Source organism: Zonotrichia leucophrys, chromosome 1A (assembly GCF_028769735.1).
Source record: "Zonotrichia leucophrys gambelii isolate GWCS_2022_RI chromosome 1A, RI_Zleu_2.0, whole genome shotgun sequence".
Classification (NCBI taxonomy): Eukaryota; Metazoa; Chordata; class Aves; order Passeriformes; family Passerellidae; genus Zonotrichia; species Zonotrichia leucophrys.
Genome location: NC_088170.1, coordinates 65502885 through 65524300, shown reverse-complemented (window position 1 = coordinate 65524300; position 21416 = coordinate 65502885). Strand labels below are relative to the sequence as shown.

The 21416-nt window shown below is 47.0% G+C and overlaps 1 protein-coding gene across 7 annotated transcripts in view; it reads right to left on the bottom strand.

Annotated features, from left to right (window-relative positions):
• The window catches only part of FRMD4A (FERM domain containing 4A), a 370654-nt gene that overhangs the window by 11406 nt on the left and 337832 nt on the right, over nucleotides 1–21416 (bottom strand). For all 7 annotated transcript variants that reach the window (XM_064703006.1, XM_064703005.1, XM_064703007.1 and 4 more), the window contains 7 exons: nucleotides 19857–19998; nucleotides 11487–11620; nucleotides 7652–7774; nucleotides 4412–4640; nucleotides 3188–3244; nucleotides 2172–2409; nucleotides 980–1144 (listed from right to left, as the gene is read on the bottom strand). In XM_064703006.1, the coding sequence (XP_064559076.1) occupies nucleotides 980–1144; nucleotides 2172–2409; nucleotides 3188–3244; nucleotides 4412–4640; nucleotides 7652–7774; nucleotides 11487–11620; nucleotides 19857–19998 (1088 nt within the window). The remainder of the gene's footprint in view (nucleotides 1–979; nucleotides 1145–2171; nucleotides 2410–3187; nucleotides 3245–4411; nucleotides 4641–7651; nucleotides 7775–11486; nucleotides 11621–19856; nucleotides 19999–21416) is intronic.

Genomic DNA, 21416 nt, shown 5'->3' with positions numbered 1-21416 from the left:
GCCAGGGCATGCAGCTCATGAATGAGCTACAGACTGAGCAATGGTTGTTTCAAACACCCAAATGTCCCCTACTCAGTTAAGGCCACTTTTCAAGCCCAGTGCCAAGCTCATTTCTCATACAGCTTGGCTCCAGGGTTAACAGACATTGCACCACTGAAAGGTAGCCTCAGCCAAAAGTTTATAACAAATTTAACCCAGAGGTTTAATGCCTTGTATTGTCTCTGCCCAAGGCTGATGTGTTGGCATAACTCTTGATTTATTCAGAGCTAAATGACGGTAGCACTTCCCCTTAGGGCAGGACACAGACCAGAACACAGCTCTGGATCAGTTCTGCTCTCCGCAGTGGCCACAGTGCTTGCCACAAAAACAAAAGAGCAATGAGGCTGAACAGTTTGTAAAAATCGTGCTGAAGATCACTGTCAAGTTTGGCCCCACACATCAAATCATCTCCCTTACACACTTCAGCTCTTTCCTCTGTCAGCCCTGGACTAAATTCCACTGCCACCTGGGTCCCTGGCTGGATTGCTCTTGATCTTGAAAACATCACACATGAGCAAACATTATATCCACGAGGGAAAATTAACACTATTCAACATTTTGCATCAGACAGGAAGCAACATGTTCTCTCCAGCTGGATCCATGGAGGAATTTACTGCAGAACTCAGCAGTAGCAGCAAATGCATTTTAAAAATGGCCTGTAGAACCTATAAACAGTCTGAGATGAAAGGTCCCAGCAGAAGAAAAGCTTGATCACTTCAGGGGAGGGATGAGGGGCAGAATCGTGTTTATCTGAAGGGATTTCAGGATGTCAGTTCAGGAGAGATTCTCTACTGGCACGAGCACATGAGCTTCTTATGTGAGCAGGACTGGTTAGTGTCCTTTCCTGAACTGGGAATTAATCCATACCCCGAGGGAAGGATAAAGCAAGGCCCATTTATTTCAGGGTAAGCAGGGTGAGGCTGGAGCCGGGATCACTTACCGCGTGGAGTGGACGTAGTGCGGGCTGCGCACCCTCAGATCCGGCGTCGACGGCATGCTGGACTGGGAATTCCAGTGGGGAAGGCTCCGGATGGGGCTGTTCTGCAGCGAGCTGCTGCCTCCTGCCTCAGCACAGCTCCCGCTGCTGGGGAACCGCTTGTGGCTGCTGCAGAGAAACACCCTGCCTCAGCTCTCCCACAGGAATCGGGGCAAGTGGCTCCCACACATCCTTCCAGATCTCAGGCACGTGCCTGGGATCTTGCAGGGGCGAGTGGGAGTTGGGTCAGCTGCTGTTCTGAGCTTGTGTCCCAGCCCTTGTGGTGCCAGAGGTCAAGGCCAAGTCCTGTCAAAGCCCTCACATGATCCACCATCCAACCCTTCTAAATGTTTTGTAGAATAACACTGAGATACCAAACAGCAATCATGTGGCTGTAGCCTGTTTTGATGACCTGCCTATTGGCCAAAAGTCTCCTTTTAGTAAAGGACAACTTTGTAAATTTTGAAATGGCTTCCACCTGTCCCTCCAGAAAGCAGGGAATATCTTTGCTGGAGTGTTGGGGAAGATGAAACAGGAAAGCCTTATAAATATGATTGTCTGGCAAAAGATTTTGAGAATATAGAAACTATATGTGAGACTGAAATGAAAGCCAGCTTTGAGATACCTTAGTTAACTGAACAACTGGAAAACAGTGGTGTGGCCAGCTGAAGGTAATCCCCTTTTGATGAAACAAGACCCTCTGCTTGCAGACAGGTCCAAGGGTCAGAGCAGACCCTACTAGCTTGGCAGAAGAGGTCCAAAGAGGAGTTTTTAGGGTTTAAAATGTAACACAGTATGGTAGTGTAATGATTCTTATAGGGTGTATGTAAATGCTATAGGATTTGTATATTGTACTAGATTGGTTAGTGAGAATTAGAATATTCAACACAGAAGAAGATTTATTGTATTGTAATGGGAACCTCGTTCTCTTGCCCTTTAACGCTCTTACCCTTTTACTCTCTCACCCTCTCATCCTCTCTCCCCCTCTCTTCTCTGGGGCCTGCTCTGAGCTGTGGCTGGCAGCTCCCACAGGGCCCTGCACCCAGGCCTTTTGCAATAAACCCCAAGTTCCACGACCTGGCTGCAGAGATCTCTTGTCTCCGTCCATCCTACCCCCCCACACTCCTACACTGGAACTTCACGAGCTCTGGCTCACCTGGAATGGCCGTGCGAGGAGCGCTTCTTGACCTTCTCATAGGGCTCATCCAGGGATGACTCGCTCCACATCTTGGGTTTGATGGGGGACTTGTCGTAGTCGCTGCGGTGGAAATGCATCTGGCGCAGCCCCTCCAGCGACTGCGGCGGCGGCGGCCGGCTGTGCAGCGGCGGCCGCGGAGGGAGCCCCTTGTGGGGGGACTGCAGGGGCGAGATTGTGCTGGTGACCTGAGAGTCCTCTGTGGAGAGAAGGGAGAGAAGTGACGGCTGTGGGACACCTGCAATGGCAGCACAGCCCTGAGAGATGGCATGCACCTCCAGAGCCTGCTTCCCTGCCGTGATTCCCCTGGCTGTGCTCAGGGATATCCTGAAGACCTGACTTTCAGAAGGGCACTGGCTGACATTCTCATTTTGGGAGAGAATGGCCAGCAAGAGTGTGTGATGCATTAAAACAACTGAACCTTAAGGGAAAATAAGGGGCAATTCTAGGACTGTCTTTTGAAATAATTCAGAGCAGTAACCACAGCAATATTAACTGCTCCAGGCCTGATGTCAGACATTATGGGGAAACCATATTGATGATTTTCGATGATTTGGTCCTTTGAATTGAACCCTGCTAGGAATGGTGTTCCTGTTAGGGTGAGGTTGCTGACGGTAAGGTATGCAATGGTTTGTGGGCAGCATTTTTTGGAGCCCTCCTATTTTTCGGATATCTTGTTCACCCTTTAGGCTGTGAATGATGGAGCCTGAACATAGGAAGAGCATGGCTTTGAAGAACACATGGGTTGGAATGTGGAGGAAGGCCAGGTTGGGGAGGTTTAGTCCAATTGTAACTATTATTAGTCCTAGTTGGCTTGAAGCAGAGTCAAAGAGTCAAATCATTAGGGGAAACCAAGCTTTTTTTTCTTCTGGAATCTATCAGTGGACTATTACACAGAACAGTAATTCCATTTTGAGTGTCAATCAGGAGTTTACACATCCCTTCCCACTCCCTAGAACATACAGCAGCCAACATACCATCCTCGAGAACAAGGGCATCTGAGAGGGAGCTGTCTTCACTGGCAATGTTTCCTTCTGAAGAGAAGAAAATACAAAGATGGTCAGATGGTCCCAAGCTTTGCAGTGTCTGAGTACTGAACTGCTCCATGATCTTTGTCCACTGAGTCTTGGCCTTAAGCAGTCACCCACGCCTTCCTCCCCCCACCAGAGCCAGAGGCACAATTCCTATGAATGGTTGACTCAGCCCACTCTCAGGCTGGGAGGGCAGAGCTGCAGGTTAGGTCTCTCAATAGCAGGCTGCCTTTCAAGGAGCTGCTAACTCTTTTCAATAACTGGGGATTAAGACTGAGTCACAACAGAGAGCTGAGATCCCCAGAGGATGCGAACTGGCACAGCGCCATTAGTGCGATTTACATCTTGGCCCTTAAGGACTCTGGGTTTGATCCATCTTCTTAAAATGATCATCCTGCTGCTAACTAAAGGCTCACACCAAATACAAGTGCTGTGGAATTCAAGGAAATGTTTCTGGAGCATCCTCTGCAGCAGCAGTAAAAACTCTCAGGTCTTTGGCATGCAGATATTTGAGCTGCCTATCCCACCCTGTGTCCTCATGGCTGTCTGTTATCTCAGACTGAAGTGCAATTTGGTACCCAGGTCACAAATACAGCAGCTCTAATCTCAGTTCCTGCACAAAAGCACAGAGAAAAGCTCTGCAAGTCAAAGGGAAAGGGGAAAATCCACAAGGGAGAAAGAACCACGGCAGAAAGTTATGGATTTCGTGAAAAATCAATCAACAACCCAGTAAACCATAAAGTGCCCTGAGAATTACATTGTTAAAAAAAGAAAATGAAAAGAAATATTTGAACACAGCAATGAGACTGCTCCCACTTTGATTTTACAGATGCCTTTGAGCTAGAGAGCTCACCCCTATCTGCTAACATTAATTACATTTGTACTGCACTGCTCTGGAGGAGATACCAGGAGAGCAATTTCACAGGTGAACAAAGGAGTCACAGCCTGCTCTGCTGACACCCTGATCATCCACAGCACACCACAGCTTTGCTGCTGTGACCCAGCACATCCCTAGTGCACAGCACCCTCTGCCAGCACCCCTGGGGCCCTCCAGGTAGGACAGGCAGGAGGAGGGAGGGGAAATTTGGTAAGAATTTTGCTCCCTGCCCTCCACAGTGATGCTGTGGGCACCAAGGTGGTGTCACTTGGTGGGCACCAAGTCCCACTTACCATCTATGATAAGGGAGGCCCTCTGCGTTGGCTTCTTCCCGGATTTGATGCGGTACTCGTTGATGGCATTCTCAATCTCCTGCAGTTTCTTCAGGGCATTCAGGTAGGACGTCTTCCTCTGCTTCTTCAGCTTTTTGCTGACGTTGGGGTCGCTGGCCAGGCGCCGCGCAGCCTCCGTGATCTGGGACTGAATGGCAAATTCCCTCTCCAGGCGCTCCAGCTCTGCCTCCTGGTGAAAGGCCAGTGGGTTCTGGTTACCACCAAACTCTCTGAGCCCACCTATGTGGAAGATCTCCAGAACCTGGAGTGGCCTCCAACAGAGGTTCTCCATCAGCAAAGCATCCACAGTCACGCTGCTGCCCTCAGGGACTCTCTGAGCACACCCATCTTACCTCCACCTGCCCTCTAAAGTGCCTGGAAGCCCAGCTGGTGGAAGGGATGACCCACACGAGAAGGACATGTGTGCTCCAGCCCTAACCCTGATGTGCTGTTTCACTTTTCAAGCAATTCAATATGGCCAAATTCACATTCATCCTTTTACACCCATCTCTGGGTCACACCTGCCTCCCACCTGCTCCTTCTCCCCGTTTTCTATCTCCACATTTAAGCCCCACTTGATTTCACTGCTATGCATTGATGCAAAGCCACAGCTTTAACCTTGACAGGTTTGTTTAGCACTCACCAAACACTCTGGGGTAAATATAAGCTGAAGTAATTATGGGCTGCTGCAACTGATGGCACCAGAAAAATGTCTCCTCGAGTTACCAGCCAGGAGGGTGATGTGAGAGCCTGCAGTGTGTAACAGCAAGCTCTCTGTAGCCCAGAAAGAACCAGTGCCCTTGCAGGGCCTCAGCTGAGTTTTTAAATGCAATCAGGTGTATCCTGAAAGCTACCTAGCCATTTTTGGTTATCCTCCAAAGTCAAGGGACTTAGGACAACTTATGCCAAAGCATAAGCTGATACAGAGCTTCCCAGTCTGCAGCAGGACCCCAGGCTGAGAGCTTCAAAGGGCCTTGCTAATCTGCAATGGATCTGGCTGCCTCCCCCAGCTCAATGGAATTAGTCTGCTAGAAAAAGGAACCCAGTACATTGCAAATTAACAAAAAAAAAAAAGAAAAAAAGACAAGTTTTTCTACTTTTAGTGAATGGTGAGACAGTCACATATTCCTGGAGATCCCCGTTACCAAGTTCAAATCCTCTCTTTGTTCAGCAGCAGTGTAAGAGCTGATGCTGTGGGATTTAGTCAGACTGAAGCATTCTCTGAAGTTTTTATTCTGGGTTTCTGGCTTAAAAAATATACTTTTGCTATCAGTGGTGAGTCACCATTGCCTTAGAACTATAATTATAATTTCCCTCACTTCACTGAAGAATGAACCCACCTTCTGTCTTTTTAACAGATCCCTTTTTGCTTTGAAGACTTTATGAACTCTGCTAGTGCCAGACTTATTAAAAGTGAACTTGATATGATGGGCTTTTAAGGCCTGGAATCTGATTCATCATCTTCTGGTAAAAGCCTTCCCAGAGTCAGGAATTACAGACCAGGTAAAGGTGATTACCAAGAAAAAAACCAGAACCCTTCCCTGCAAGTCTTGATCTGACTTGGTCTTGCTAAAGGTATAGAGAGCTTGATGTGAGAGCTGTCATTTCAGACCTTCACAGATTCAGCTCTAAATCATTCAGTATATCCTAGGAAAAATATATTAATTTTCCTCCTGTCCATAATTGTCTATTTTCCTCCAGTAAGGCCCCTATAAATAAAGCCCTAGGAAATGAGAGCTATCATCTGCCTTCAGATGGAAGTGCCTTGCTTCAGGTCCTTGTCACAGCCAGTAATTTCAGTCCTGGATTTGTGTGGTTGAGAGAATATTTCACCTTTTTTTAGAATTGATTTTCCAGTGTTTGCACTTGCTGAAAAGTGCATGAAAACCATTGATACCCTCCCTAAATGCTTTCAAAGTGGCAGCCAAACACAGCTCAACATCATACAGAAGTTTATGGTTTTCAAAACAGCCTTAAAATTTGAGAGATGAAGAGAGAGGTAGAGAAAAAGCTGAATCAGCATGTTTGGATTTCTGAGTGCCCGCACTGGGGAGGAGCTGCTTTACCTTCCTGCTCTCCACACCTAATCCTGCCACTGGAGTAAGGAGATTCCTCACCCCAAAAGCTGCCCTGTAGCAACAGGAGCTGGGGAAGCAGGAGATCAGGTTATAACTGAGCAGCCAACAGACTGCAGGGGTTTTAGGAGTAATTCAGCTAAGACATGCTTCCCTTTGAAAAGCTTAATTAAATGTGCTAGCTCATGAATATTTGACTGCGGTGGAATTCCTCTCCCAGGCTCCATTGAGAACAAAACTAAAGAGCTCCAGCTGTTTATTTTCTCAGCAGAAGGAAAATGCCAACAAAACGACAAACAGTTAATTCCCTGGCTGAACTGAGCCTCAAACCACACAGTCACAACCAGCTTCAGTCTCCCCTCCTACAAAAATAAAAAGGAAACTCAAGACTGGAATATACACAAGTGTCTTGAGACAAATGTGCCTCCACAGACAATAGCTGTTCTGTGAATCTGGTCCTGCCCTACAGCTGCTGCAGGCCTGTTTTCACAGCCACGGTTCAGGGCACTGACCCAGCACATTGTGGGAGCAAGGAAGGGAACAAACACTCCCTGGCAAACCTAGAAAAATGTAACTCCAGCTCCCCATAGGTAGAGATGAAGGCTCTTTTGTTTAAGGACTGGGGAGCAAAATGCTTTTATCTCGCTGTGGCAGGGTGAGATGGATAATGGTGATGCTTTTCTCCCTGGTTAGAGGGGGCCTGAATTTGGATTGCTACTGCAGTGGAAAGCAAGAGGCTGTTTGCAAAAACAAGATAGGCAGAAGCAGGGCTCAGATGGCTTGGGGGGCTCCTGATGTGCTCCCTGCTCACACAAATCACTGCACTTTGTCACCAGAGCACTTGCACTGCCATGGTCCAGTTGGTCACTCAGGCTATTTCTGTTATGTCTAGAAAAGCAAGGGCTGAACCTTAATCATTTCACCTTTAGTCTGAAGTAAAGTCCCCAACTCTCTCATTCCTTCCCCATCCTGATGGATATAAAAAACCCCACATGGGTACTGTGACCAATCACAGTAATTTAAAACAAAACAACCATGGGACTGATGGCTTTTGTGTGATGCTCACTGGACACCTTAGAGACCTGAGATGGGGACACGTGTCTGGAAGGGAAGGGCACAGCCTCACCTCTCCTTTGGGCAGGATTTTCTGCTCATCCAGTTTAAAGGCAGTTCCTATTCTTCTCCTTACAATAGGTGGCTCCTCCCCAGGATCCAGGGGGTATTCTCGTGGCAGCTTCCCTGTGAGCTCCTGTAAGCAGAAAATGCTGTTAGTGCTCTGGGAAATCCTGCAGCACAGCAAAGCACACCACCACTCCTGTGTGACCCTAAAATGACAGGTACTCATTAACAACACATCCAGTTCAGCCAGCTGATAAACACACAAGAGAGCACCCAGCCCTGCAAACTCAGAACCCAGCACTGAGGGTGGGGACCTCCTCTCTGACCTGTGCATGAATACAGAGCTTTGTGGCCTGCCCTGGGCAGGTCTGTAAGTGGTGCCCATCCCCAGGGCTGAGCAGGCTTGCAGCACACAGACTTTCATCTCTGCTGCAGGGTGAGCAGGAACCAAGAGCTCCTATCTACTGAGCTGCTTCTGAGCGGGGTGAGCAGATCCCAGAGCCTTCCTGCAGGATGCAGGTCTGCTGAGTCAGAAAGCTGCAATGGTAACAGCCACAAAGGTTATGACCTGCACAGAAAAACATTCCCACCTGATTCATGACGTGTCTGAGAGGAATGCAATGGAAATGGTCACTAAAAGCAGTGCCTGGTACCTCATTACCTGTCTGATAACACTTCATGTATTAGAATGCTTTCCAAACCCCAATGATGTCATGGGCAGCTTTGGAGCAATTATTAGCTGGTGCTCTGTCAGACTGATGGGGTTATTTGCAAAGATATGTTCAAAATCTGAAGCAAACCACACAGAATTTCAGAATATGTGGGCAACAGGAAGCAGCACCACTAGTGATGTTAATGCTGTGGGGGTTTTCCCCCAGGCTACACAATACAGGCACACACATCTGAACTGAAGGCATTGAACTGCCTAGAGAAAAAGGCAGAAGCCTGACTACCAGCACAGCCCAGACTCCTTGTACTCAAAAGTCTCCCCATGAAGGACAAAAGGCTTTTGTGCTCCTTAGCATCAGAGCTGAGAGGATCCAGCTGGCAGAGTAACCTAAATCATCTGAATCCCAAAGAGCAGCAGCTGACCTTAATGTGAGTGTGGGTGCACAGCCCAGCCCAGCCCCTGCCTGCCCCGGCCTCTCCCCCTCTCCCTAATGGGGTTTTTTCTTTCTACTCTTTTCAGGTCACTTGGAAACAAGGACCTGGCGTTTTCAAATCCTCCCTTCAAGCAATTCCCAGCAAAATGGGTTTGCAGCAGAGCTCTGTGCTCTCTGACGTGCACAGCCCCCTCTTGCAAGAGGCATGGCTGTAATGTCTCAGAGTCCTGCTCTGCACTGCCCCTCCAGCTCTGTGGGGTTATTTCAGTTTTTCTTTCAAAATGTGTTCTTTCTACTGTGGCTCTAAGCACTGCACCAAGACACAGATTCCTGTAGCCTAAGGGCAACAGGGATATTTTCTTTATAACTCCTAATGTGATATGAAGCAGGGCAGCGGGTAAAGAGTTAATCTTCTGTAAAATCTGTAAAGATCAGAGCAGAACAAAATGAATGTGGGCTACCATGCTGCCTCCACAAGCTAAAAAGTATTCAAAAGCACGATCGTGAAATGTAATCTAAATTAATAAATAACTGGAGTAGTGATGGCCCCAAGTAACCTGATGCCAGAATTATGAATGGTTCTGGCCATGCTTTCTTAATTATGCCCTCACTTTTAACTCTTTTTTATCCCCTGGTTTGCCACCCTCTTCCTCTGTTTTGGCCATTTCCATGCCAGAGCAGAAAGGAAGAAGGGCAGCCTGAGAGGAAGCTTTCAACTAGCAGCTGCTGATGGATGAGCTGAAGGGTTGCAAGATGGGGTCAGATTCCAAGTGTCCATTAACTGCCTCTCTCAAATCACCTTTGGAAAGCACCAACACTTTCTACCAGCTCTTAATGTGCTGACAGATGGGCTCTGGCCAGCACTGCCACAGCACATTAAGGAGTAAATGCTCCTCATCCCCAGCTCCCTGCCCCAGTGGGAGCTTTTGCCTGCATGCTGCTGCTCCTGAAGTGCCTGAGGCTGCACCAAAACCAGGGCTGGGGTTAAAGGGAAGGCACTGGGCTGTGAGCTCCTGCAGCTGCGGCACAGGCACATCTTCCCCTGCATCCGGTGCTGCTGCAGGGATTACTCATCAGCAGTCAGGCAGGGTTAGCTCAGGGTAGTAAATTCCTCTGGGCCAAGCTGAGCCTCCAGACCTTGACAGTCAGCCCCTGAAGAGCTGTGATTTTTTTCCTGTGGATGATCTCAGCTCAATGGACTTAGAGATTGGATCTGATCCCGTGACCTTTCTCACAGCACAAGTTGTTTGCTGAAATCAACCAGGACTTCTCAGGTGGGAAAGGATTGCTCCCATGGAGTAAAGAATGGGAACAGGGGCAGCAGAGATTTCTGCTGATCTTCTTTGTTGAGAGGTATTTTCCCCAACTTGTTCTTTTTGGCATTAAAACTATGCATTAATTGAAACAAAGTGCAATGAGACCTGAATCAGTGACCCATTTCTCCCATTTTTGTCAAAAGGCAGATACACATCAAATATTAAGCAAGAACTGGAAGATCTCTGTGCCACTGTCTGCAGCCAGCTTCCTGTTGTGTTACATGTCACAATTTGTTATTAAAATCAGATACACAGGCCTGGTAAACAAGGGAGGATTGCTGAATGACCTGAATACATTGCTAAATCTCCACACACAGCTGCAGCAGAGCTGTGATTTCCCCAAACATTAAACTGATCACTAAATGGCCTCCTATGCACCCCAAAATGAGCTGGCAAGGGAGTGGGGAGGTTATGAGTTCCTGAGCTGTCCTCCATGACCTGGGATGACCACAGTGTTTCCTCTTTGCAAGGTCTGCCTCCACACTGGCATTCCTTTCCAGGAGTTCCAGAGCTGACTGGATGAAGGCAATCTACAGGGAGCAGATAAGACCTTGTGTGCTGTATGGCACAGCATGCTTGGAGAAGAAAAGTATGTAAAGTTGGGCCTGCTCCAAGAAGAAAGTGTGCCAGCCTCGGGGCTATTTTTGCAAATGGAGTAAAAAGTCTCTGAGATGTGATGACCAGCACATAGAACAGCCTTCCTATGGCATTTAAATAGCAGGATATTCTTACCAAAGTTAATAAGAAGCCTGGCTGAATGCAATTTATTCACAATTTCAAAGAGAAGACACGGATGCTGAGCACCCTCCTTGCCCCAAGCCAACAGGGTACCCAGCTGTGACCATGTTCACAGGGGTCTCAGGATGAGGAAGAGATGAGGATCTGACTCCATGTTTCAGAAGGTTTGATTTATTATTTTATGATATATATTACATTAAATCTATACTAAAAGAATAGAAGAAAAGGTTTCATCAGAAGGCTAGCTAAGAATAGCGAGGCAAAGAATGATAACAAAAGCTTCTGTCTTGGACAGAGAGTTCGAGCCAGCTGACTGTGATTGGCCATTAATTAGAAACAACTCTATAAGACTAATCACAGATCCACCTGCTGCATTCCACAGCAGCAGATAATCATTGTTTACATTTTGTTCCTGAGGCCTCTCAGCTTCTCAGGAGGAAAAATCCTAAGGAAAGGATTTTCCATAAAAGCTGTCTGTGACACCCAGCTGACGTGGGGAAAAAAGCCCTGGACTTTCCAAGCTGGGGTTGAAACAGCTGGATCTCCCTGAGGCCATTGTACAAGGGATTTTGTAAGAGGTGACTGCGGAAGGAATCTCATCTCCTGGCCCCACCCCAGCTCCAAACAAGGAGCTGTAACAGAGCAAGACAGAAGTGTTCCAGGTTTTAAAGTGTCCAGCACCCACCGCTTCCCGCAGGCAGAGTTTCTTCAGCTCCTCCAAGCGCTGGCGCAGCGTCTCCTCCAAAGCCTCTTGCCTGGACTTCAGTGCAGCCAGCATGTCTTTCTTGGCAGACTGAGAGCTGTCTGACTCTTGGGAACCTGTCAATAAACAATGATTTCACTAAGCCAGCTGACAGCAGAACACAAATCTGGAGCGCCTGTAATTTTGCCACAGCCTGGACACAGCCCTTCCAACAAGAAATGGGACTGTGACATGAAGCAGGTGTTACCCAGGCACTTCTGTTTACAGCAAATCCTTAATGTTTAAGCTAACAGTCAGAGATTCAACAGTGGAGCACATAAAGACATTTGTAACCATTATCTGGAAAAATAAAAGCAGTAAAATGATTCATCTTAAGATCTTAGAGGAAACCCACATACAATTCCCATGAAAGCTCCCAGTGGCAAAGTACAGTTTACAAAACCCTGGAGATGCATTTTTTGGAAATTAAATCTAGGAGAAACCATTTGACAATACAGCTTACTTCTTAAGAACTGCAATTATCCCAGTAGCAAACATGTAATTCAATCCACTTACAAGGCCTGTTCTATGAAAAACTGTAATGGAACAAAATTACCTAGGAAGATTCCTGTAAAACACACCAAAAAACCCCAACCATAGCTCCTTCTGGGGTAGTAGCTGTTTCTTGTGAAGATGCAGGTCGAGATACTTAACTGCATGTCCAAATGGCTTGGCTTTTCAAGTGGCAATTACCAGCAACTCCCACTGAAGTAGGTCTGGGCATTAAGTCAGACTCTGTTGCTCAGATGTCATGACAACATTTGTAATTTCAGCTCTTCAGGGGAACTTCTTGATGAAGCAACCTCATCCTTTGTCCCTATGTTTCCCCCTCACACAATACAGGATGGATATTCTCCTTATTCCTCCTTTTGCTGCTGGTGTATCAACAGAAAGATTTTTTTTCCAGCAGTGACCTTTTCCCTGCCCCTCCTGAGCAATGGCACAGAGCAAGCAGACCTTTATTATCTGCAGCAGTCAGATACAACAGGATGCTACATTAAATTTTCTGTGCACCTGTCATCAGATGAGGGTTAGAGGGGCCTCCAAGCACTCAGTGAAAACACTCAGCCCAAGGAGGTTGAAAAAGCTGTTATTTCACAGAGCTTTGGAAGGAATCTGGGAACAATTCTTTATTTTGGCAGCAAAACAGTGAAATTTGTGCTTGCAGCTTCATCTTTCATTGCTACTATTCCAGCAGACCATTAAAGCTAAATTCAAAGGGGATTGAGGCAAAAATTGCCACAAAACATTTCTGCATTGGCTCAGGGGGAGCAGGGAATCTCACAGATCTTTTCCACCACTATTTTCTGCAGTTTTCATGAAGGAAGATAGTGGCATTTACTCAATGAAACACCCTACTTACACCTTTTACTGGGCTACCCTGAAGTGGGGGTGGTGGTAGAGACTGAGCATCATCAGACAAATGAGGAGAACCTCACAGTAAGATATCTGTGTAATTACTGTAGTCATCACTGTTTTATTTGTGTTTGCCCTCATAAAGCAACAAAAACTCAACTCTGCAGACACCTCTGTGCTGGAAGAACTTGATGGGACCTTCTAGAGGAGCCCTGTGTTTGCACTGGCAGGGAAACTCCTCTCCAGCACTCAGTAATTCTTAATAGTAACCCTGGTGAGCAGTTACTAGCAAAAGTGAGCTGCTGAATTTCTTCATGGACTTGTCAACAAACTGCAGAGTCCTGGTAAAAAGCTGCTTACGATTCCAGCAGATGTTTTGAACCTTTTTCTTTTTTTCTTTTCTGACAACTTGAATGACCTATGTTTTCCTTTCAACTGCTCTTCCCCTTTCCTTCCTCTGTCTGCTCCATACCTCCACAGCAGGCTCAGATTTATTTTTAAAAGCTATTCCTTTTTGCTGTGTGGGTTGCCACAGCAGCTACACAGAAACATTTACAAGCATCTGGCCAGCCCCCTGTGCTGATTTGGGGTATGCCCACAAGAAGGAAACAAAAGGCTTCTGGCTGAGCTGGTAGGGACCCAAATCAAGCCCAGACAGTTCACAGCATCTGCTCCAGCTGTGTTTTCCATGTGAGAACCATGCTGGTCCCAACCCTGACACAATTGGTGCACATCTTCTCCACTGAGTGCCCATTTTGCCATCTTTTTCACTGCTCCCACAAAACAAAGGAACTGGAGGGGACCTGGAAGCACACAGTCACATTCTGAGTGAAGCAACAGGATTACTGCTGAAACCAAAGTCTTTCACTCACTGGCACTAATGTTGGTTTTGAATTTTTATTTAAAAGCTGAATTATTTTGCAGTGTATTATTAGATTTTTATTGGCTGGATTCTCTGCTTGTTCTCATGGGTAAAAAGGCACTGGTAACTTGATCAGTCAAGAGAACCACCACTGCATGAGATGACTGTAAATGAGCAGAGAACAATGCTTTGTATTACTGGGTGCCTATGGCTTCCATTAGAGGCATTTTATTTATAAATATGTATCAATCCTACCTTGAATAAGGCTGTGATCAGAGATCCACTTCTAAACCCAGTGGCAATTGACCCAAAAATGTCATGACAAATCAAAATACCGTAAAAACAACCAAGAAATAAACAAAGACCAGCACAAATCAAACCAATCAAGCAGCTACTACCTTAAATCAGCCTTGTTAGATATGGTCACTGAGTCATGGCTGCCCAGCGCCTTCCAAAGGGGATCAGCAACAGAGAAAAATCAGTCCTGAGAGATCAGCCTAAGAGGCTCCTACTACAACAGAAATGGTTGACTGGGAGGCTTTCTCAGGTGTTTTATCTCCCACAATTAGGGTTAATTCCTAAGTAAATGGGAGAAATGTTGCTGAAACATATGATTTTCCTATAGGGCATTTGTGCCTTTTTGTGAAAATTATTTTTCAGCCTCCTTCCCATTTGCAGTGCAAGGATTTACCAAACAGCACACACACTTCTGCAGAACCATCTGATGTCCCTAAAACAAAAAGGGTTTTGAAAATACACCAGGCAGCAGGCACAGGGCCTGATGGCCAGCAGGGAGCTGCTGAACTGGGGGCTGGTTTTATGTGATGTAGGGGGATATGTGCCCTTTCTTTCTCAGCATACAGGATGGGACACAGGCCTTGGTGACCTAACCTAAATGTCCACTTAATGCCCTACTAATTTGTGGAAGCAGCACTCATCTTCAGATAACCACATGGCCCCTCTGAGTGGTTTCTTCATCCACTGACATTCACGAGAACATGAGCTGAGAAATGCAGGGAGAACATGGTCCTCCCTGTCCAACTCCTCCAGCAGAATTCATGGCTGAATTTCACCAATGCTAACAGGCTGGGTTCTGCTCACTTCCATACTGGTGAGGTCAGGACAGTCTTGGGGATGTTGAAGGGGACATGCAGCACATGGGTTACACCCCTGAAGGATCTGGTGAATTGTTATTCAGGTACAGGTCTGCTGGGGTCCAAGACAAGCTTTGCTTTAAAGCCTGCCAAAGGGGTGAGAGCAGACACCACTTCGGAGAGAAGAATCCTACCAGTGACTCATTGGTTGTATTTCCTCCATATATTGTAGCAGAGTGAAGTCAGCTTGGAAAAGGGATGAATGAGAAGGATGAAAACAAGTAGAGAGGACAGATGGGATGCTGAAGAGCAGAGGGAGCCAAGTCTTGGTGACACCAACGCTGAGGGGAGAGGAGAGGAGATGCAACAAGGCGGCTGAGCAGCAGCAGCAAGGCAAAAACACCCAGGCATCTCTTCTCTGTCTCATTCTCCAAGTCTCCTGCTCCAGGAAAAACACATCTAAATATGGCAAACCCTCACACTACATCCGGCTGCTGGCTCCAGCTTGCTGGCATTTGGCTCAGGTCCCTGTGGAAGGTCCCCTGAGCAGGGAGGGAAGTTTCCCCCATGCTCACTCTGTGCCAGAGCCTGGGCTGACTCACTGCCCCAGGGTGTCAGTGCACAGCCAGCAGCAGCCCCAGACAGCCCCTATCTCTGCTCTCTGCCCAACACATGGATTTCCTCTGCGGCGTGGTATTGAAACAGGATGACCCCTGTGGCAGGGAGAAATTATGAGGAGGACTCCAACTTATCAGAAGGCTAATTAATTACTTTATTATGCTGTATTATTCTATACTATATTACATCTAAACTGAATCTGCCACTCCACTGCACTCCTCTCATGCCTGTCAGCAGACAGTACTGACACACAGACACACACACACACACATTTGGCCCTGATAGGCCAAGGAAACAAAACACCATCACTCTGGGTAAACAACCTCCATATTGCATTCTACTTTGGCACAAACACAGGCACAGCAAATGATAAGAATTGTTTTTCTTTCTCTGACGTTCAGAGAATGTGAAACCCAGAAATATTCCTGGGAAAAACTGTGCCTTGCTTTTCTCTGTGAAGAGAAATGTGGTGACACCACGGGAGGTCAGCTGGAGCTGCTCCACAGAGGATGAGCTCAGATCTCCTGTGGGCTCTCTCCTTCACCAGCCCGGCACTCACTCACTCCCTCACTCCTGGTGGGTGCTGTGTATCTGCTGGATTCACTCCAGCTGGGACACAGCCCCGCCGGATGCGGCAGCGCTGGGAACTGCCTGCCTGGACTCTGCTGTGGTGTTTGCAAACATAAACAGCCCCTGCACAGAAATCCCCACTGCTGCTAAAGGAATGGGGCTCAGGGGTTGGAGGCTCCTTGAATGTGCCTGTGGAGCTAAAGCAGAGATGCTCCTCTGGGGTGTCTCCTCTGCCCACAGAGATGGAAGGTAGTGTGGAGTTCAGTCCAACTGTTGTAGATGGATAATGAGATGATTTGCTCTTGCAATTAAAAGACAACTGTTGTGTGAATATTAATAAAAGCTTTAGTGATGTATAGTTATGTTATTGTAGTTTAGATGTCCTCTGCTCTCCCCATGGCTCCCTTTTCCCCCTGTATTGTTGCCATCAGACAGCCTGGGCTGCCTGGGACAGGTACAAAGAAGGCTGCACATGTGTCCCTTACTTGGGGCAGGTGGGAATGGAAAAGCTTGGTGCTTAGGGGGTGGGGCATGGCAACACCTGACCTCCAATCCAGTTACAAGAAAGCAGCCTCCAGTGATAAATGGCAGAGAGCTGACTGACAGACTTTGGGAGGGGCCAGGGCTGGCTGAGGCAAGCCCCCAGGGATATAAAAGACTGAGCATCCATCTTGAAGATGAACTGGCTATGTGGTATGCATGAGGGGCAGTTCCCAGCGCTGCAGCTTTTTCCTTATGTAGCCCTTTGTTGTATTTTTGTTAAGGTTTAATAAACCTTTTTAAATTTTCAGGTGAGCAGTTGTCTCTCACACAACAATAACCCAGAGAATACAGGGCTCCTCACTAGCTTGGAGATCTGCAGAGCACTTACAGCACAGACTCCGAAGGAAAAATTCATCATAGAACCAACCTGGTTTTGTTCTGCTGGCTTTGATTTGGTTCCTGCCTGTGCAAAAGCAGAGATTTCACTCACAGGCAAATCTCTCCCCAAGGATGGCCCACAGACCCTGAGCAGAAGATCCCTGAGCTAAATCACAGCAGCCCAATGTCCTAGGGAGAACCCTTCAGATTCAAAATGAGGACAGAAGTTAGAGTCAGTTTATCAGAAATAGATTTGGGCATCAAAATTACAAATCTGCACTGGAGAGCCTGAGATCAAGGGTGTGGGAAAAATGAAGGAGCTGAGGCTTTGGTCTTGAAGTGCTGTGATCAAGAGGAAGCCACTTCCCAGTGTGTAAGATTCCATCTCCCCTCTGCTGTCTCTTGAGACTGTAAGTGATGTGGAGCAGTGACTGCCTTGTACTGCACAGCAGGATCTTCTCCAGACAGTGTGACAGCTGGAAGCAACAACAAACTTTTCCTTGCAGACTTGCTGCAAGCCCAGGGGAGACATGCCAGTTTTGGCATGCTCCTCATGGCTCTGACAGCCCCCCCAGTGAGGAGGAGTGAGATGGAGGGAGGAAATGACTACAATAATTTTCAGGGAAAAAAAAAGGACTGAGAATAGTAGGGAAGTGGGGGCAAACAGAGATTCATTCCTGACCTTGTGATTTCGAGTCACTTGAGGTATTTATAGCCTGGAAGTCTGCTGTGGCCACTTAATCATTTGCACTTATTCTCTCCAGCATGCAGGCTGTACTGAGATAACCCATCATTGTTGTGGTTGTGTGCCGATAATCTTTGGCACAATGGGAGGAAACACAAAGCCTGGGACAGAGCCAGTGACTGTGCCCAGTGGGACAGACACTGAATGCCCCCTCCCATCCAGTGGGACAGGGATGGGCCACCTCCACCAGCCAGGCTGGAGGGAGGGGGATCTTGGAGCAAAGAGTGTGGAAGCAATCCAGGGTTTCCAATTCCCTGATACCTGACCTGTGCCAGACATTTTCTCTAAATACCTTCTTGTAGCTGCTTGTAGCAGCAAACTCTGTAGCTCTCCTCAACATTCTGGGGAGAGCCCTGTCCTCAGAGCTGGCTGCTCTTAAGGAAGGCACACAGAGGCAGCTGTGCTCACTGGCCCACCAGCAGCACCCTGACAGAGACAGAGGTTCACACAGTCCTGTGAAGGCACCCAGGCAGGCAGATCCACCTCCCCAGGACTGAAGAAATGACTCACCTGGTCACTGAACTCTGGGTGGGTCTAGTCACTGGTGCAATTCTGGTGAGTCTACAAACCCTGTGCTCAGCCAGAAAGGTGCAGGGAGCACAGAAAGTTCAGAAATAAAAGCATGAGCTCCAATTTGGAATTTCCATACACGTAACCCTGAGAGATGCTGGCCTACACCAGCTTTTCTGAGCCTGATTTTTTGCTGGCTTTCACATGGCTACTGCTCTCTCCAGGTGTAAGAGCAAAAGCAGATCCCAGTGGTTTTTTTTTTTTTTTTTCCAGGAACACAAAAAGTCCAAGTATTAACATGGAAACAGGATTACTACCAAGCAGCTCTCACAAACTTAGAAATGCTGCCCAGGAGGCTGAGATCTTGGAAAGACCTTAAGAGCTTTCTTGGGGTACTTAATGCTATTTACTTTCCAGCAGGAGAGCTGGAAAAAATGCCAAATAAACAAAGACTTCCAACAACCTGACACCAGTCTGGGAGCTGCTGAGCTACTGCAACTCCCCAAGCGATGGGAGGCACAGACAGAGGATTGTACACTTTGTCAGGAAGAGCTCAGGAGCAGAAAGGCAACTCTGTTTGCAAGCAAGGCAAGGAATTGCACAGCAAGCAGCTCTGGAAGCACTGCACATTTTAACCCCTTGCTGAGCATTTTCCAAGCAGGGTTTAAGAGACATGAGGGATATAGTGATGCAAAGCTAAATTACTACATCAGTGTGGGCTCAGTTTTAAAGCATTTGCATTCTTAGATAGGTTCTTCCTTTGTCCAAGCCTGAGAAGGTTATTTTCTGCTGTTACACATCTCAACACATTTGGTTTTGATAAATTGGTGTGATGCTTAACAGAAGGTATTTAATTATCTGAAACTGTTAATTGTGGTGATACCAGAAGCCTTGCCCTCCTGAAGAGATCACCTAAGCAGCTTTAAGCACTTTGCTAAATATCACCTGCTGCTTTAAGCCTGCAGTGACATTTCTCACTGTTTTACGCACAGCTTGTCTGGTTCTGACTGACAGAAAAGTATCAGAGTCACAACCTCTTCACCTGCCTTCTCCAGTACCTCTCTCCTCCTGCTCTAGCTCTCCTCTGCATCACCTTCCCTTGGGTTTCTCTCACACATGACATCTTCCTCACACAGCAAAATGCTCTAAGCCACAACAAGAAACCTGCAGGACCTTGGCACTAGTTTGGCAGAGTGCTAGGGAACAGTTCTGTGGAGCCTGGGACGCCAGCCAAAGCCCAGCAACAGAGAGGCAGATGTGCACTCTTTGAAAAAGACACCCTGTTTCAACAATGCTGAGGAACATCACTATTTCCCAGCCTCAGTTTCCCTTGTGAGCTGCACTGGGTGATTGCTTCCCCACTGCTGGCTGGGCACTGCTTCACAAACCCATCTGCTTCAGATAAGCTCAATACCAAGGGATGGTTAGGGTAGAAATTGTGAAAGTTTCAGCTGGAAATTGAGAGGCTGGAGATGACATCCTGGAGTCAGGAGGAAACGAGTGGTGGTGAAGAGAGAGGGGGAGGCTGCTGCCTGTGCTGTTTGTGGAGCAGTGTGCTGAGAGATGCACTGTCACCTGGACAGACAGAAAGGCTAAAGGGAAGTGACTTTCAATTCTGCAGTGCAGCTTCTGGCTGCTCCCCATTTACCATGGCTCTCCCCACCACACTCCCTCCAGTTACAGGACAAAGCACCTACCTGATGACAGGAGACTCCCGCTGCTTCCACTGATAATTTTGCCTTTACTCCCCATGTTGGCCAGCTTTGAGGTCTTGAGGGTTCCAGTTTCAGTCAGGTCAATTGCAATCTCACTCAGGCTTCTTGCAGCATGAATCTTGGACTGGAGGTGGACACAGGAGTCAGTAATGATTTAACGCCTTTTTAAAGCTCACAGAAAGATAAAAACCTTTTGCTGTGGCAGGAAACAGGCCTCCACAGCAAACTTGGATTATTTTACAAGAATAGAAGCAATCTGGCACAGCGTTCACTGCTGTACTTTTTACATTCTTAAGTGGATACAATTCTGGCATTGCTTCCTGTTTGGGTTTTTCTCTGCTTTGCCATGCACATTTTTTCTCTCTTAAACAAAGGATGTATGGAGTCACTGTTTTACCACATACAATAAGAAACCTTCTGAAATGCCATCATAATAACCTGCTGAAAAGCTCAAAGGCTAAAGACCATCTCTAGCATCTAAAGGAAGCCAGAAGGGGCCTTCACAAATCATCAATAAGTTTTGGAAGAAGACACAGTGAGGACATGCCTTAAATGGGCTGTCATGAGAAGCTGGAAGAAAATACTGACAAGAAAACACATTTAGGTTATTGTCCAGGCTAACAAACTGCATGCAATGCCCCTACTGTGAGGGACCTCTTCAAAGCATTAACATTACCCTAGAGGAAACAACAGCCAGCCCAGCTCTGTAACTGGCCACATTAGGGCATGGCCATTGTTACCCACCAAATGTCACCAAGGTTGCTGAAATTTGTAATTACAAGAAAGTAAATAATGCACAGTACATAAACCTAGAGAACAGAATAGAATAGAATATTTCAGCTGGAATGGACCTCCAACAGTCATCTCAGCCCACTGCTCAAATCTTACAAGCCCTGTGCTTCTGAGCTTCAATTAATCTGTCCTTGCAGGGCCACTGATCTGCAATTTTAACTTCCCAGAACACAGAAAGCTGTTGCCACATTTTGCCAAGACTCTCCAACTGCAAGCAGAGTTTTATCCAAAAGGAGGTGAAGACCAGTTCAAGATCACTTGAGCATTCACCTTTGCACATTCTCAAGGCCAGAAGAGACTCAGCCCTGGCCATACAGCTCAGGAGATGGGCACATCATGACTCTGCTAACAAATCAAAGCTGATTGACGTCCACACAGCAGGGTGTGATCTGCTCCCACTGGAAGTAACATGAAACAGGACAACAAGGAATGCTTGTTATGTTGGAATCTTCAGTGTTACTTCACATCCTCAGGAACAAGAAACCATTCCAACCTGAACTGATGGCTGAGTGCTCACCACGGAGCTTCTTAGTTCTGTTACTGATGTGCTGTGGTACTTTGGGTAAGACAGTTAAGGTTAAGTTCTTAGTGATCCCACCTCGGTTTGCATATCAGTGAAATAATAAGGGAAGGAAAATGTCTCTCTGTAGCACACTGTATTTTTAAGATTAATTTAAGACTGCAAATGAAGACAGCACTGGGAAAGCCTTACACTGAAAACACCCTCAGAAGTATTATCATAATTTAATA